This window comes from Crotalus tigris, unplaced genomic scaffold (assembly GCF_016545835.1).
Source record: "Crotalus tigris isolate CLP2741 ecotype Arizona unplaced genomic scaffold, ASM1654583v1 scf7180000018304.516572, whole genome shotgun sequence".
NCBI classification, from domain to species: Eukaryota; Metazoa; Chordata; class Lepidosauria; order Squamata; family Viperidae; genus Crotalus; species Crotalus tigris.
In genome coordinates this window covers 172,307-188,918 of record NW_024096932.1, presented here as the reverse complement: position 1 = coordinate 188,918, position 16,612 = coordinate 172,307, and the positions used below count along the sequence as shown (strand labels likewise).

General features: G+C 38.9%; 1 protein-coding gene across 1 annotated transcript in view; it reads left to right on the top strand.

Annotated features, from left to right (window-relative positions):
- FAM171B (family with sequence similarity 171 member B) overlaps positions 1–16,612 on the top strand; it is a 36,568-nt gene that overhangs the window by 15,652 nt on the left and 4,304 nt on the right. The window contains exons 2-7 of the mRNA XM_039349966.1: positions 2,826–3,059; positions 4,965–5,057; positions 8,219–8,377; positions 12,230–12,400; positions 14,016–14,132; positions 16,007–16,130. Of these exons, the coding sequence (XP_039205900.1) occupies positions 2,826–3,059; positions 4,965–5,057; positions 8,219–8,377; positions 12,230–12,400; positions 14,016–14,132; positions 16,007–16,130 (898 nt within the window). The remainder of the gene's footprint in view (positions 1–2,825; positions 3,060–4,964; positions 5,058–8,218; positions 8,378–12,229; positions 12,401–14,015; positions 14,133–16,006; positions 16,131–16,612) is intronic.

The window sequence follows — 16,612 nt, the reverse complement described above, 5'->3', positions numbered from 1 at the left end:
AGAGAATAAAATTACATACACACAAAGGTAAAAAAAGGATATATGCAGTGTTATCTTCATTTTAGATGTCAAAAGGGTCTCTCTCTTTCTCTGTGTCTCTCTCTCTCCCTCCCTCTCTATCTGCCCTTGGTCTGCCACTCTTCTTCCCCCACTCTCTTTCTTTCTCTCTCTCTTTCCTCTCTTTCTCTCTCTCTCTCTCCCTCCCTCCCTCCCTCCCTCTTTCTCCCCCCCCTCCTATCTGCTGCTCACCTGGCAAGCTTCAAGCTGTTGTCCAACAAGCTCAGGGGTAAGCAACCTCGTCTCTTTTATGACTCATGGATTTCAACTCCCAGAATTCCTGAGTCAGCCTAGCTGGGCTAGCTAGCTCTCTCCTGCCCTTCCTGCTTCCTGCTTCCTGCAGAGACGCAGCAAAGGGAGGAGCTCCGCTCAGTAAGCTTTTCAGCTCCTCGGAGAACACTGTGAGTGTACTCTCTTTTACACATACACACACAAACACACACACACACACAAAAACACACACACACAGAGTGAGAGAGAGAGAGAGAAGCAGGGAAGCGCAATTGCCTCTCTCTGTCTCTGTCTCTCTCTGCAAAGGCAGAGGAGGCTGGGAGCCGCAGGGGAAGGCTCAAAGAGCCGCATGCGGCTCCGGAGCCGCAGGTTGCCGACCTGTGAACTAGACATCCCCAATTCCTGCAGCCGTTCCTTATATGTTTTAGCCTCCAGTCCCCTAATCATCTTTGTTTCTCTTCTCTGTATCTTTCTAGAGTCTCAACATCTTTTTTACATCGTGGTGACCAAAACTGGATGCAGTATTTCATGTGTGGCCTTACCAAGGCATTATAAAGTGGTATTAACATTTCACGTGATCTTGATTCTATCCCTCTGTTAATGCATCCTAGCACTGTGTTGGCTTTTTTGGCAGCTGCAGCACACTGCTGGCTCATATTTAAGTGATTGTCCACTAGGACTCCGAGATCCCTCTCACAGTTACTACTATTGAGCAAGGTACCACCTATACTGTACCTATGCATTTGGTTTTTCTTGCCTAAATGTAGAACCTTACCTTTTTCACCATTTTACAAGAAGGACTATCTTCCAGTGCTTGAAAATGTCCATTGAAAGCAACAGCTTCGTTCCCCTTCCCTGCATCTTTCTAACTTCATTATCAGAAACGTGACTGGATGGCATGAGATGGGCCCAGCACCTCAGCCAACCCAGCCCAGCAACATGGTGCAAAGCCCCAGTTTCCCTCATTGCCCTATACTCCAAAGCATCTGTAGCTTCATGCTTTACTACTCCCATCACCCTACCAGACCTTCTCCATCTTCTTGCGTCCACTGCTGCTGAGGCAGGCCTAATCTGGCCCTTCATGAGGGAACTGCTGGCCACATGTAATTCTGTAATGTTATGAGGAAACCACCCCATGTGATCTTGGGAAAAAGACCTCATGCAGCCAGTAGTTGCTTATGAAAGGCCAGGCTGGGTATGCTTGTTCAGGGAGAATAAGAAGATAGCAAAGGACAGAAATCAGCAGAGTGCAGGGCAACAGAGGCTGTGAAGTGCAGGGGCCCAAAAGAGCAGAGATGGGGATATAGGCAGGTAGGGGGAGTTGTAGCAACCTTGCAGTAATAAGTGAGAATGAGCTGCCAAGTGCCCAAATATTGAGCACATGACCTCAGAGGCTCTGTAGCAGCTGTAACTTTGGGGATTGGGCATAAGTACTTTTTGTTTACCTTTGCCATAACTTGAAACGGTCGATGAAAAATTGGTTGCAACTGGAGGGCCATCAGTACAGTCCATCCAAGAATCATATTAATTACTAATGGTATTTTCTAACTGGTAATTGAGGAAATTGTGAGCCAAAGATAACATGTTTTATCTGAGTTAATCAATCTTTATTTAATCTCTATTCCAGAACATGAAAGTGCAGGTCTAAAGTGGTTAGAGCTGCAGCATTCTTCACTATCTGTAGTATGATCTTGTTCTCCTACTTGTGCTTCCATACTTGATATCTTCATTTTCCAATCAGGACCAATTCTGTCATGCATAAACATTATTTATCTTTCCTGATTCATGTTTCTAATCTTTGCATTTTTATTCCAGGGTAAATTTTTTTGGCCTTAAAATCAAAACCACAGCTAAAGAATTACAGCATTAGCTGTTGTAGTGAAATGGCATCTTCAGGAAAACAAGGTTTTTTGGGGGCATGGGAATTTACTTTTCAGGAACAAAATATTTCAGGAAAAATAGGATTTAAAATTCTCCACTATTTCAGGATGTGTAGGTGTAATTTGTCAGAGAACGTCAGCTTCTAAATTATATAAAACTTAGGTTTAGCTTCAGATGAGATAATCTTTTGATTGCTCTTGGTGTAACTGAATGTTTGTTAAAGAAAACTGTGAACTACCAGATACGAAATCAACCTATCTTGCATGGTGAAATGTATTTATTCTATTTCCTTTTCCATTTATGGCATTAATATCCAGAGGAACTTTATATTGATACTGTGCCATAGTTCACTTCACACTTTTTCTTCCTCTCCACTTTTTCACTTGAGGGTGGAAATATGCATGAAGCATCCTTATGGATATTGAAAATCAGGACACTCTTTATGGGATATAAGTAAGAAAATGCATAGATATATTTCTCTGTAGAAGTCTCAGCAATCCAGTAATATGAATTGTATTTTGCTTTCTCTCAAGTCATGAAACCTGCAAATATTTTTCTAGATGTTGAAAAGTGCATCCCCAAGAAATCAAAGACCCACTCTTTTTTTTGAAGTAATTAAAATAATTGAGATTTCTCTTTTCTTTTCTTTCTTTTAGGACCTATGTTTACCCTGAAAGTGCAAGTTAATGATATAATCAGTCATCAATATCTACACCAAGCTGTTGTAGACGTCTTTGTCAACTATACTAAAACAAATTCTACTCTAACTGGAAAAAATGGAGCAGTATTGATACAGGTTCCCTATCAGCTAGGTCTGAGCTTAACCATTGTTTCTTATAAAGATGGTTATATGTTAACATCTTTACCTTGGAAAACTGGGAGAATGCCAAGTAAGTAAACAAGCTACAATAAATATTTTCTTTAAACCAGTTTTTAGGTAAATTAGGGGGCATGTACTTTTCATCTAGCCTTTACTTTCTCCATTTTCCTTTTCCTTCTATTCATTTATCCTCCTTTTTTATTTGTTGTGATTCAGTTTTCATTTTTGCTGAGCAAAACAATTAATTCATTTATTTCATACTGGTCACTTATTTCTGTTTTTTTTTCTATATTCATCACTCTTTCAGTCTTCACCCAATTTCTTTTATTTATCATTTAACTAATCCATTTTCATTGCATTAAATTTACCTTTGTTCCTCCTAACATACCAAATCCTCACTTCCATATAATAAAATGAGTAGAAGCATGCTCTTACACACAGACATTTGTTGTTTTAATAAAACACTCATTTCTCACAACAGATCACATGTGATACACTATCTTTCTAGTAACCTTTGCACAATTACATTTTGTCAATCTGTTTTTTTCTCTTTACTAAATGTTCTACCATGGTACAAAATTTCATGTATTTGCTCTATTTTTTGCCTTTTATGTATAATTTGCATTCATTAGCTTTCCCAATGGCTTTTCCAGTGTTTTGGATTTCTATTTCTTGTTGTATCATCCGGTCTAATCTTTGTTGAGGATAACTTGTGTTTTCAACTAACAACATGGGACATTCTGCATACATAAATGGACATATATTCATTCTTCCTCCCATGGAAGAATACTAAAAGTATTCCTTACATATTTACTCATATAAAATCTAAAATAGATCATGCTCAGTTTAAACTGAAAAGGTGCACAGTCTTGAGATAGATATAAAATTAGTACCAAATAATCCAGTCAAATGGTTTTAAATATTAATAATAATAATAATAATAATAATAATAATAAACAACAACAACTTTATTGTCACTTTGAATGTACACCAATCGACATATATCAAAATGAAATTTCATTACATACAGCTCTCAAAGGGTCACCACCTGCAATATACACTCCTTGTTTGTGGCCAGCTCAAGTTTCAGAACATCCATTTTAGTCTCTAGGGAGTGAACAATGGCAAACAGGACAGATGGAAACGTTTTACACTTAATATACTATACACATATTAGATTACTTTAAAAAAATAGCACTTTTAGAGATGAAATGTAAACTTACAATCCATGTTGTTTGTCTGTTGGGAATGTATGTATTGAAAACTCCAATTTTTTATTAAGATACATATGAATAAAAAATCTGAATATATTCTTCATTCAAAAGGTAAAGAGCCTGTCTAGCAAAATTGCAAAGAATCGTGCTCAAAATGACATAAAGCTTCTATTTCCTTCTCCTCGAGGCAAGAAAAAAAGGAACACAAATCCTATCCTTATCTCTATAAAAATCAGATTCCTACTAGTACATCTATACTCCTAAATCTTAGCTGAAGTTACCTCCATACTTTTTCCACTGTTAATGCCATACATAAAATTTTCTATACAATCAAATGTATTAGGCCTGTACAAAAATCTATAAATTTCCATTATTTTTAAAATAAAGTATGGTAAGTGTATGAGTTGATTTATAGAAAAATATTAAAAAGTGTTGAGAAACTTAGGACTTTTCTCATACAATGATCATCCTATGAAAGTTTTATTATGAGAAAAACTTGATTTAGCAGAGCCCTGAGAAAAGTAACTTACCTGACTCTTCTTTACCAAGCAAGAGGTATCCTTTGTCCAAAATGAAAGGTGATCCCCTTGTATCCGAAGTCTGCTAAATGGAATTGAATCTCTGTGTTACTTAATCAAAATCAGTATAATCATTACATTTTTCAGAGGATATAGCCTTTTCTATCTAACTTTTACTATTCTTCATGGCAACAGTGTTATAATACATTCTTATGTAATATATTATTATTTTATCTCCCACAGTATATTCTTCTGTTACACTTTCATTGTTCCCCCAAAGCCAGGCAAATATATGGCTATTTGATGATACAGTTTTAATTACTGGGAAATTATCTGGTAAGTAGCAACAGAACATACCCATGTTTGCAAACCATTTCCTCTTAAGATATAGCCACGTGCTGAAGTCAGTATGGTTTCCAGCTTGTGTTTTTAAGCAGGGGCTGCCAGCAATAGATGCAAAGAGTTAGAGGCATTTTAATTATTTTATATTTTAGTAAAACAACAATTGTCGACTTCTATTGAATGCTTAATTTGCTAATTCGTGTTAGTGGATTTGTTGGCTGGACAGAAGATGCAGGTCTTTTCTGGCCTTATGTTGATCCTCTTGGAAGCTCAGTAATGGAGGTTAAGTTGAGAGGCAGTGACTGTTTCAAACACAAAAGAGAGAAATGACTAGAGCCTGAGAATTCTAAGCCCTAGTCGCACCCTTCTTTACCACAACATCATATGTACTCGTTTTAATGCCATTCTAGAATGTGTTCTCTTCAGCACTAAAATAGAGGTATTATTTCACTTCAGTGGTAACCCACAATGAATGGCTTATAGAACTGTTGGCGTTCATGCCTCTGTTTTGCTCCATCTATTTGTGTTGAAGATGGAAATTGTCTTCTTGAAGGATCTCTCTCTGCTACATGTGGCAAGCAAGGAAAAAGCTGTCTGAAAGCTGCCTTCGCACATTTTTATCAACACCTATCCTTTTCCATTCCTCTATCTAATGAGGGAATGTTAATGGGTCACTGCATATAAATTAAATTAATCCAGCTTCTCCAGGCTTGCTGTCTAAAACGCAAGATGCAAAATAAGAGGTATTTTGAAAAACATCTCTTGAGAAAAAAGGAACGAAAGGCTATTGTTGTTGCTGTTTTTATAACAATGTTATAAAAGATGTTCTTTCACCTGTGTCTTGTTTGAGAAGTAAAGGTGACTTAATTAGTGCTACCTCTTCTAGTTTTTTTAAAAAAAAATAATGTTTTTTTAGTATTTACACCATCTCCTAAGAGAAAAGAAAATGGACATTGGATATTGAGAAAAACAAGATCTTGCACTTGTGTCTTCTCTGACTAATTCAAATAATATATCCTCTTGAGTACAGCACTTAAATGCATATTATTCATTTATTGCTTTGGAAGAATAAATATTTCTCCAGCACTGGAGATGGATAATCCACCAATAGTTTGAGACTGTATTCCTGTCCAATCAGATCAGTCGGCCAAAGTTGCCACGCCTGTCCTGGACCACGAGATTCCCAGTCTTGACTGATCTCGCCCAGCGGCCAGACGTACAACTCTGTCTCTTTGATTCAATACTAATAAACAATTAGTTTTTTTTGTTAGAGTCAAGAAGTTTAAAATTAAATAGTAATAAGGAGTTAGAAGAAAATAATGAATTTAAAGCTAAGGGACTGAATCAAATGCAAGATTGCAAGGACAATTTTGTCCATGTTATATTTTTCACAGATGGTCCTCACATATCAACCATTTGTTCAGTGACCTTTGGAAAGTTAATGGCAGCACTTAATAAGAACACCTATGACCAATCCTTTTAAATTGTGGTTATTACAACATTCCCATGGTTGCATGATCACAGTTCAGGTGCTTGGCATTGTGCCAGCGTAACACTGATTTCAACATTTGAGCAAAAAACTCAGATCTTGTGGATGTGTTTATTCATTAAAATTTATTTGCCACTTATAATGAAATGACTCTGGGTGGCTGGCAGCCTAAAACATTAAAATCATAGCATATAAACTTCTCTAAAGCAATAAAATAAAAGTCCCAATCCAGATAAAATTATAATTAAAAGATGAGGGAGGGAAGGAACAGAAGGTGCAGCGGGGGGAAGGCAGGATTGCCTCTTAATTCATCAACCGCCTCCAGTGTGATGCTCCCCATTAGGGCCCCAAGCCATCTCGCAGAGCCAGGTCTTCGGGCTTCTGTGGAAGGTCAGGAGGGTGGGTGCTGATCTCATCTAAGGGGTCAAGATGTTCCAAAGGGCAGGAGCCATGGCAAAGAAGGTTCTTCTCTTAAACGCTGCCTGCCAAAATTTCTTAGCTGACGGGGGCTCCAGCGTGCCTCCTGTGTTGGCGTGGGTCTGGCGGGCCAGTCCCAGTGGGGTGTGGTGGTTCCTCAAGGAACATGGGCCATGCCCTGCAGGGCTTCAAAAGTAATAACCAACACCTTGAATTGCTCCCAGAAGTAGACCGGTAGCCAATGCACCTTGCAGAGCAGTGGTGTGACATGGGTCATCCTAGGGACCTCAAGAACTGCCCACTCCACTGCACTCTACGCCAGTTGAAGCTTCTGAATGCTCTTCAAGGGAAGCCTCATGTAGAGCATGTTGTAGTGGTCCAAACATGAGATGACTCCTGATCCCAGAAAAGTTTCATATAGCACACCGACCGAAGTTGTGCAAAAGCTGTCCTAACTGTAACTGCCACCCGCTCTTTGATTAGGAGTTATGAGTCCAGGGAAAAACCTCAAGTTGCAAACTGTGTCTTTCTGAGGTAGTGCAACCCCATCCAGAACTAGATAGGTTAAAGTCCCAGATCTTGGAGCTCTATGCACCTCAAGGCCATTTGGTCTTCTCAGGGTGCCATCCTGTTGCTCCCCATATAGGATGTGTTTAGATGTGGCACTTTAGAGCGAAAAGGTCTGACATGCTGTACTGTTACGCATTAGTATTTAATGTGCTACAGGAGATTTTTTGTTACTTACAGAAAAATTGCTGGTCGCAATTGAAGGAAAACAAATGTCAAATGAAAGCCGTAGACAATTCTTGCTTTGTATTGTTTGTCTTTTATTTACAGTTGAAAAAAGACTGGGGCAGATATTCTCTCTTGATTTTCCTGTCAAAATCTATTTCAGATTAGAATTAAAATATAAATGATGATGGAGCATTCTGAACTGGGATTAAAGAGGACAAAAACAGAACAAGAATGTTTTTGTTAGGAAGAACCTTTTTAATATATTTTTAGAAAGCTCTGTAAGCTCTGTTTGTATCACCTTTGTAATTGGGTACTGTATACATCGTTGCTTTGTCTTTTATGATGTCATCTTTTCTAATGTTAGCCTTCATGTAGCGTATTTCCAGAATATTTTCAAGTATATGTAATTGCTTGGAAAGAGTTAAAAAAATAACAAGTATTTCTTATTTGGTCATAAGATTATTTAAACAAAGCATTGCTCAATTCCTGGTTTAAAATTATACCTATTTTTCAGATGCGAAATCTCAGCCAAGTGTTCAGTTTCCAAAATACCTAATTAAACTTCCTGTGAACCACCATATCACTAATGTAACAGCGTATCTTACAGTGCCGCAACAGTTTTTAAAAGTGGAACATTTTTTCTATACAACAGGAATTCTTTTAAATAAATCAGGTAGGTCAGACTGATCGTTAATTCTTAAGGTTTTATCCTTCTTACCTCATCTTTAAAAGCTCTATGCCAGTATTTATCCCCTTATTGTGGGCCTTGAATGTAACCTTATAGATGAGTAATGGTCGACTGAGATATTTAGCAGACATAAGGAGCCATCCTTGAGTCTACAAGCTGATAAAATTATGTAGTGATGATATGCTTTATGTTACAGATTTACTGCAGTTCCAAAGCCAAAATGCCCAGCACATCCCTACTTAAAATTTTATGTTTATTTTTTCATTCTAATGAAACAGATATACATCAGCAATAGGGAAAAATGATAAAGACGATAAGTGGAATAGTAAAAAAAACAAACCAAAAAGAGAAGAAATGAAGTTTATATTAATTTGACAATAGATCATAGATGCATATATTATTTGAAGGAGAAATAAATTTTAGGCATCTGTACTCAATATTTCTGCTGCAGAAAAAGGTATTCTATACTTTATTAATGTAGCAACATAAAGGAGGAAAATGCGAATAAAGCAATGTTTAATTAAAATATTGCTCAGAGTTTCTGTGATTTGGTTGTTTTTTTAAATAAATCATGTATTCAGGGAAAAAAGATTTATCTTAGTTTTTCCGTGCTTTTGAGATAGTAACTTTAGTCAGCAGGAAAGTTTATTGCATAATTAATTGACATGTTAATAATACTCCCCCTTTTCCCTACCATTTTAGGAGGGAATATAGATAGTCCTCAATTTTCTACCATTCATTTAATGATGGTTCGAAGTTACAATAAATTTTGCACATTTGAAATAACATATATAGTATTGTTAAATTGCTGGTTAGTTTCTAGTTGCAATTGCAGCATTGCAACTTAAACAATAAACTTAACTTCTAAACAACCAGAACTGATACTGACTGAGGATCATGGTAGACGTGTGGGTGGAAGCTGCTTTACCTATGGCCAATATTTTGAGAATGATAATTCATGCTCCAAATGAAGACAAAGTTACTTTTTACAAAGAAATTATGACTAAATCAATGAACTTACCATATGAAAGTGGATGTTTAATGGGAGAGTGGAATGGAGTAATTTGTCCTCGAAAGGGCAGAGCCTCTGAAAAAGATATTAAAACAACCCAAGGGAAACTATCAAAAGTTCTTTTTGACGAGGTGGACAATTTAGATGCATGGAGATACAAAAACGGTGATGCAAAAAAATATACTTAACTTTTTTGAAAAGCACCATTTTTTTTAAAGAATTGATATGTTTGGGGTATCTAGGAATTTGGGTATGAAATGTGTGCAAATGAAAAATCGAGAGAGCTCCTACAATCCAGCAATTATGAGTATAGTAATAATGAAGTCTAGTATCAGCCATTACCTGGTAGGACTTGGGTGGTTGAGATACATCTGTCTAGTTTTTTTCATCTGTTCCAAGCTCCAGTACAGGGAGCTGAACATGGCTGGAATCAATAATACATAACTCCCCCTTTTGCATTTAAAGAACTAACTAACAGTACAGTTAGGGCATTCTGTTTTTCATCTTTAGATTATACTGAAATTTCTGGTGTTTCTTTCAAATAATTTATATGTGCATTAAAATATAAAAACAATTTCAATCCTAAGGGCATGCAGTAGTTTATGAGTGTTTTGGTGCTGGAGGGGCATTGCCGTGTGGCTGTCATTGTCTTTCAGCTTCATGTGGCCTGATTAATTAATTAGCTGCAATGCTCCCAAATAAGTGCAGACAGCACGGGTGTCAAACTTGCCATGTCACGTGACGTGTCGCGAGGTATCGCAACTCTTTTTGATTGCCGGCAGTGGGGTGGGTGCGGTTTCAGTATGATGAAACCAGCAATTTGACACTCCTAGCATACAGGGTATAGCTTTAAAATAGATTAAAGGAAGATGGCTAGTTTCTACCTCTGTTTTTTGTACCAAAGATTCATTTACTCCATACTCCATTTCTATTTTCAGGCAGATAGTTGATTGAAAGCAGTTCCTTGTATTGTTTGTTATTTTCCAGATTACTTTCTATGCATACAGCTTTGCAAATTCTTTAGGGGGAAAAAAGAGTATAGACAGCTTCCTCTTTATTTTTATATAAGTGTTTTAATCTATTAACCTTTTAGTACTTTTTTCTGTTTTCTATAAAACTTGTTGAAATAACATTTTTTAATCAATAAGAAAAATAATGTCAATTAAATCAGACTTCTGATTAAATGTGTATAAGACTGTGCTGCACATAGCCCTTCCATGCGACTGGTATCAGTACATTTATTTCTGTAACTTGTTCATGTAGTATAGCCTTGTACAAAAATGGAAATAAGATTACCTCATGAAGCATCTAATACTTCTCATTGATAGCAATTGTCTGAATATGTGGAAAGCTGTTGTATCCCAGCTTAGGCAATACTGAGGTAGATGTAAGGCGGATTTGTTATCCTTTGATAGTATCAAATGACCTCCCATGCAAAAGTCACTGTTCAAAATATCCTTGCACGATTGGCTTAGGTCATTTGGCTTGAAGGGAGTATTAGATCAATAAATTCAATCAAGGTGAGCCAATTTACAGTACTGCTTGTTTGGCTTGAATGCCTCCAGAGATAAAACTCTCTACAAATCAGAACTGGTGCTTGGTCCCTTTTGCTGTATCAATCCATTGGCAAGTATTCACATGCCAATATTCCTTGAAAAATAGGAATTCCACTTGCCAAAGCCTTCCTGGGTGGTGAATGGGATCTGTCACTTCTTAATCTCTCTCTTGGATTGGGTGTCATCTCAAACATGCTTTGATATTTAATTACGAACAGTTGGAAATGTAACTGCTTTTCTGTTTTTATCTCCATCTGGTGGTTAAGTTCAATATTGCCCACATTTCTAAACTCAAATGAAATGAAAAGCTCATGAGAGCATATGTTTATTTTTATTTTAGTGGGCTAATTTTACCTCCAATCTAATTTGATAATCAGATAATTAGAAAAATACAGGTGAAAGGAAAAGGGGGTTGCTCAGCAGAAAGTAGGCTATAGACGAGGATGACCATCTGCTTTTTTCAAAAAAGATACTAAAATCTTGACAGTACTCATTCTGTTTTTAAATTCACATATGATTACTTTAATCAACTACTACAGTAAATGTCACCTTTTTTTACAGTCATAACAATCTATGTATCTATCTGTTGATTGGAATGTAACAAAACATTAAATAAAACAAAGCTGGCATTTCCAGTATGCAATATGCAGAAGCACCTTTGCCTCTATTCCAGGATATTCCCAGGTTCAGATTAAATAGCTATAATAGTAGTTTGACAGGAGCCCATAGGACAGTGGTGGCGAATCTATGGCACGGATGTCAGAGGCAGCACTCCGAGCCCTTTCTGTGGGCACGCGCGCCGTCGCCCCAGTCCTAGGCCTTCAGCTGGGTTTTATAAAATCTTTTTGCTTTAGGCCTCCACCGCCGTGTGCAAAAAAAAAAAAGGTTCAATCAATCAATCAATTTCAACTTCTCGCCGGGAAAAAAAAGATCTTGCAAAGTTGGAATTGATTGATTGAACTTTTTAGTCCCACCCAGTCTGCCATTACCACCGCAGCCACGCCCACCCAATGGGCCATGCCCACCCAATTGACCACACCTAGCCAATGGGGCATACCCACCCAGCACCTGACGATGCGTAAGTGGGTTTTGGGTTGCAGTTTGGGCACTCAGTCTCTAAAAGGTTCGCCATCACTGCCATAGGAGATGGGGGAAAAAAAAAACATCTATGACTTGGAAATAGCACTCATTTTATGAAGGTGCCTCAAAACTATTATATGTTCCCATTATCAAGAAAGTAAGTTAACACCACCTTTTCTATATGTTTAGGTGTCAAAAGTATTGAATTGACTCCCCTTGCTGCAATATGCGTAAAGGTATTTTCAGGTGGGAAAGAACTACAGGTGGATGGCTCCATTCAGCTCACCTTACCTCTTCTGCCTACAAGTGAGGTAAAAGCAGGGGAACCTATCTCAGCCTGGACTTTTGATATGAAAACTGGTGAGTGCTTTCTTATAGCCAAATAGTATTGCTTATGATTGGAAAAAAGCTTAGTTTTTATCAGCTTCCTTTATTTGTAAAAAAAAAAAAATCCCGATTGAGATGATCCTAAATATGCTTTCTTAGATGCAAATCCAGCTGATCCAGGATGCTTATTTCCAGTTTTTGAGTACAGGTTCCAGTCTACAGATAGTCCTCAGTTTATGTCTCTTCATTCAGTGACTATTCAAAGCAGTGGCAGAGTTGAAAAAAATAAATGTACGACATTTTTTTCAAGTTGTAGCCGTTGCGGCATCCCCACATCCTCGTGATTGCAATCTGGCCACTCTGGTGTCCAACTTACAATTATGATGTTGTAGTGAGGGATGTCACGTGATCACCATTTGTGACCTTCCTGGCCAGTATCTCACAAACAAAGTCAAAGAGGAAGCCAGCAGGGAAAGTTACAGGTTCCCCAATAACAAGCTCTCACCACCTTTTTTTTGGGGGGGGGGAGAAGTCCATTGTGGAGTACCAGATCCCAGGGATCATAGTCTGTAGCACCTCCCGCCCAACTGCAGCACAATCCCGCCTGCCTGAAGCCTCTGCCTGCCCTCCCACACCGACCTATCTGAGGCCCCCTGAGACCTGTGCAAGCTCCCTAGCATCCATCTATAGCACTTTCCACTCACCCGCAGCAACCATACCCCCCCTCTACACTCTGCCTCCGCTGGCTCCTTGGAGGACCGGCCTAGTGGTTGCAGTGCTCAGACCCACCTGTGTTGCGTGGGCTGTGGATTCCCGACTGCCTTTTGGGGATGGGGGCTCCACGCCCTTCCTGTACATCAGGGCCGTCGCAGATGGGGTGGCGGGTGGGAGGCTCCTGCATGTGCAGTGAAGTTGGAGGATGATTTTGGATGGCGGGGGCCAAATGCAGGGGCCACAGCATGGCATTACCCCTACCCCGCCACGTGCCTCGCCTCACCAGCACATGCACAGGTGGCAAGCATGTGGGGGCCAACAATGTTGGGCAACAGAGGGCCTTGTGTTTGACAAGTCTGAGCTAAGGTCTACATTTTAATAATAAATGCTTAGCTGCTTTGAGGCATAACTTGGAATATAGGTAGCCCTCAATTTATGATCCTAATTGAGCCTGAAATTATGATTGTAAATCATTGTGGTCATAAGTGGAGACACCCATGTGATCAGAAGCAATTTTCCAGCCTTTTTTGTGGTGGTTAAGTAAATACTACAGTCGTAAAGCAAACCCATTCATTTGAAACCAGCAAAAAAAAGAGTCACGTGACCATGTAACACTGCAACTTGTCATAAAAGTGGCCTGCCCGAGACATGATCATGGGATGCCCGGGGGTACTTGATATGGCTATCCTAACTTTGTATAGTGGTAGAACCACCTGTTTTTAAATGAGGCCTACCTTGTTCTAGGTATTAAAGATAGAGCAGTACATCTTTAACTACTTTTAGAAAAACAATGCTGGACTAGATGGATCTGCCTCTAATACATTTATTATGATTATGTCACTATGAGTATAAAAGAGTTGCCTAAAGTTTGATTCATCCGTTTTTAGTTGAAAGTCTGAAAGAATACATGTCATATTTTTTTTTGTCTTACCAGGTGCTTGGATTAACCGTGGCTTGGGAATGGTAAAGAACATGGATGATCACTTAGTATGGACATATACTGCTGCAAGTCTGGGATATTGGATAGCAGCCCCATTGCCCGGAACTAGAGGTAAACTGGGGAAATGGAAATTATTTTATGTCTGTCTTAATTTTTATTACTTTCACAAAGTCAGAACACAAGACATAGAATTCTTCCCAAATTTAATTGGGATGATGGGATTTATCTGTTGTTTATGTTGAAAGTGGAGTTTCTTTAGGCTTATGAAATATGACTTTGGGTCATAATAAATTGGGGTCTTGCAATATCCTACCTAAATGATACCGAAGTAAGTGCAATTAGTATTACAAGATATGCACAGATTTATATTAGTAAACATCTAGCACACATGGTAATTCAGTTCCTAACAAGAGCCTAGGAAAGAGTTCCTAGAGCAGAGGTCTTCAAACTTGGCCCTTTTATAACTTGTGGACTTCAACTCCCAAAATTTCTCAGCCAGCATGCCTGGCTGAGGAATTCTGGGAGTTGAAGTCCACAAGTCATAAAAGGGCCAAGTTTGAAGACCCCTGTCCTAGAGTGAGGGAATATCCTATTTAGAGTACATGTTGTAAAATCTAATGAGGGGTCATTAGCTTCACTCCCATATGCAGTCTACTCAGGTTAGATATTAAATTTTTGCTTGAACGTGAATTTAAACCTTCAGCAGGGAGACAAGTGCATGTGCTTATAGTATGCCTTACTTGTGTAGTATGATCCAGATCTATGTATCTTGTTGGATGAATGCTCTCTCTATATAGGTAGTCCTCTGTTAACAATGTTTAAAGTTATGACAGTGCTGATTGAGAGGGATTTACAGCCATTCCTTGGCATTCCAGCCATTGTAGCATCCCCACAGTCACATGATTGTAGTCTGGGTGCCCGCCATCTGGCTTGCAATTATGACATTGCAGTGAGCCCACAGTCACATAATCATGATTTCTGACATTCCCTGCTGGTTTCCCCACAAGCAAAGTCAATGGGAAAGCCATCAGGTGTCAAATCATTACTGCTCCCACTGCCTTTGCTTCCACCAGCTTGCTTTCTATAATACCTGTCTGTGGCACCTCTCACCCAATGTGGCACTCGTACCCCCACGTGTGCTCTGTAACACCCAACTGTGGCACCCGCCCATGCGCAGGCCTAGGTGTTTACCTGTACTCCATAGTGCCTCCCAGCAGTGCCCCCCACTGAACCTACACACCTGCCTCCCTTCCCTAGTATTTGCCTGTTCATAGCTCTCATTTGCAGCTCTCACCCACTGGCTTCTTTGCCTCGAACTCCCACCTCTTCTCTGGGGTCTTAAAGGTACAACAGCAGCCAAATTCTTATCCCAATTGCTGTTATAACCTGCAACCTACTTGTAGGTATATTGCTTGAATGATTTTGACTGAGGTAGAACCAACATCAGTATAGACTAGAGACAATGAATGAAACTGATCTTAGGGCCTTCTGGGTATTATTGCGTACCATGGTGGCACAGAGGTTAGAATGCAGCATTGCAGGCTACTTCTGCTGAGTCCTGGCTGCCTGCAGTTTGGCAGTTCGATTCTCACCGGCTCAAGGTAGACTCAGCCTTCCATCCTTCCGAGGTGGGTAAAATGAGGACCCAGATTGTTGGAGGCAAGATGCTGGCTCTATAAACCGCTTAGAAAGGGCTATAAAGTACTGTGAAGCAGTATAAAAGTCTAAGTGCTGTTGCTATTAAACTGCTTCTATAATAAATAAATTGTGGATCTCATGCTCTCTGATGTGAACCTCTCTCTGTTCTGTCTTTGCTGGAGGCTTGTATCCATGTCTCCTTGTATGCTGAACGATCCAGTGTCAGAATGTAAAGGAAGAACAGTCAGGAAAGATAGGAATGCTTTCTGCGCTAGTACAAAACCAGTAACTTTTATTATCCTCTCTTCATCTCTCCCTGCATCTCCTTTCTCTGATTAAAAACACAGATTCCATTATTACAACGGTTACTAAAGATATCTCTGCCTACCACACAGTATTCCTCACAGCGATATTAGGAGGCACCGTCACCATCATTGCTGGGTTCTTTGCACTTCTGCTTTGCTATTGTGGGTAAGATGGAAAATGATGGTAATGCATTTTTTGCCATAACCAATTACAGTGTGCACTGTTTGAAAGCATGGGATTAGTGCTCAGGTTGATTCGCTTTCGAAAGATAATTGATTTACAATTTAATGCTCACTTTCTATGCCTAAAGGAAATGCTAATTTGTCCTACGCATTATGTAACACTCTTTTTTAATACTGGTTTTGAAGCTAAGAAACCTTGCTGAATGTATAATTATAGATAGATAGATAGATGCTACAGTATATCCATGCTCATTATCTTCCCTTTTGTCTCGCTTGCTCTATTCCTCTACCTTTTTCCTCTGCCTAGAGATGGAGATAGCTAGCTAGATAGCTACATAGCAAGATAGCAAGAGACATAGATAGATAGATAGATAGATAGATAGATAGATAGATAGATAGATAGATAGATAGATAGATAGATAGATAGATAGATAGATTTATTTATTTATTTATTTAGTGGTGGTG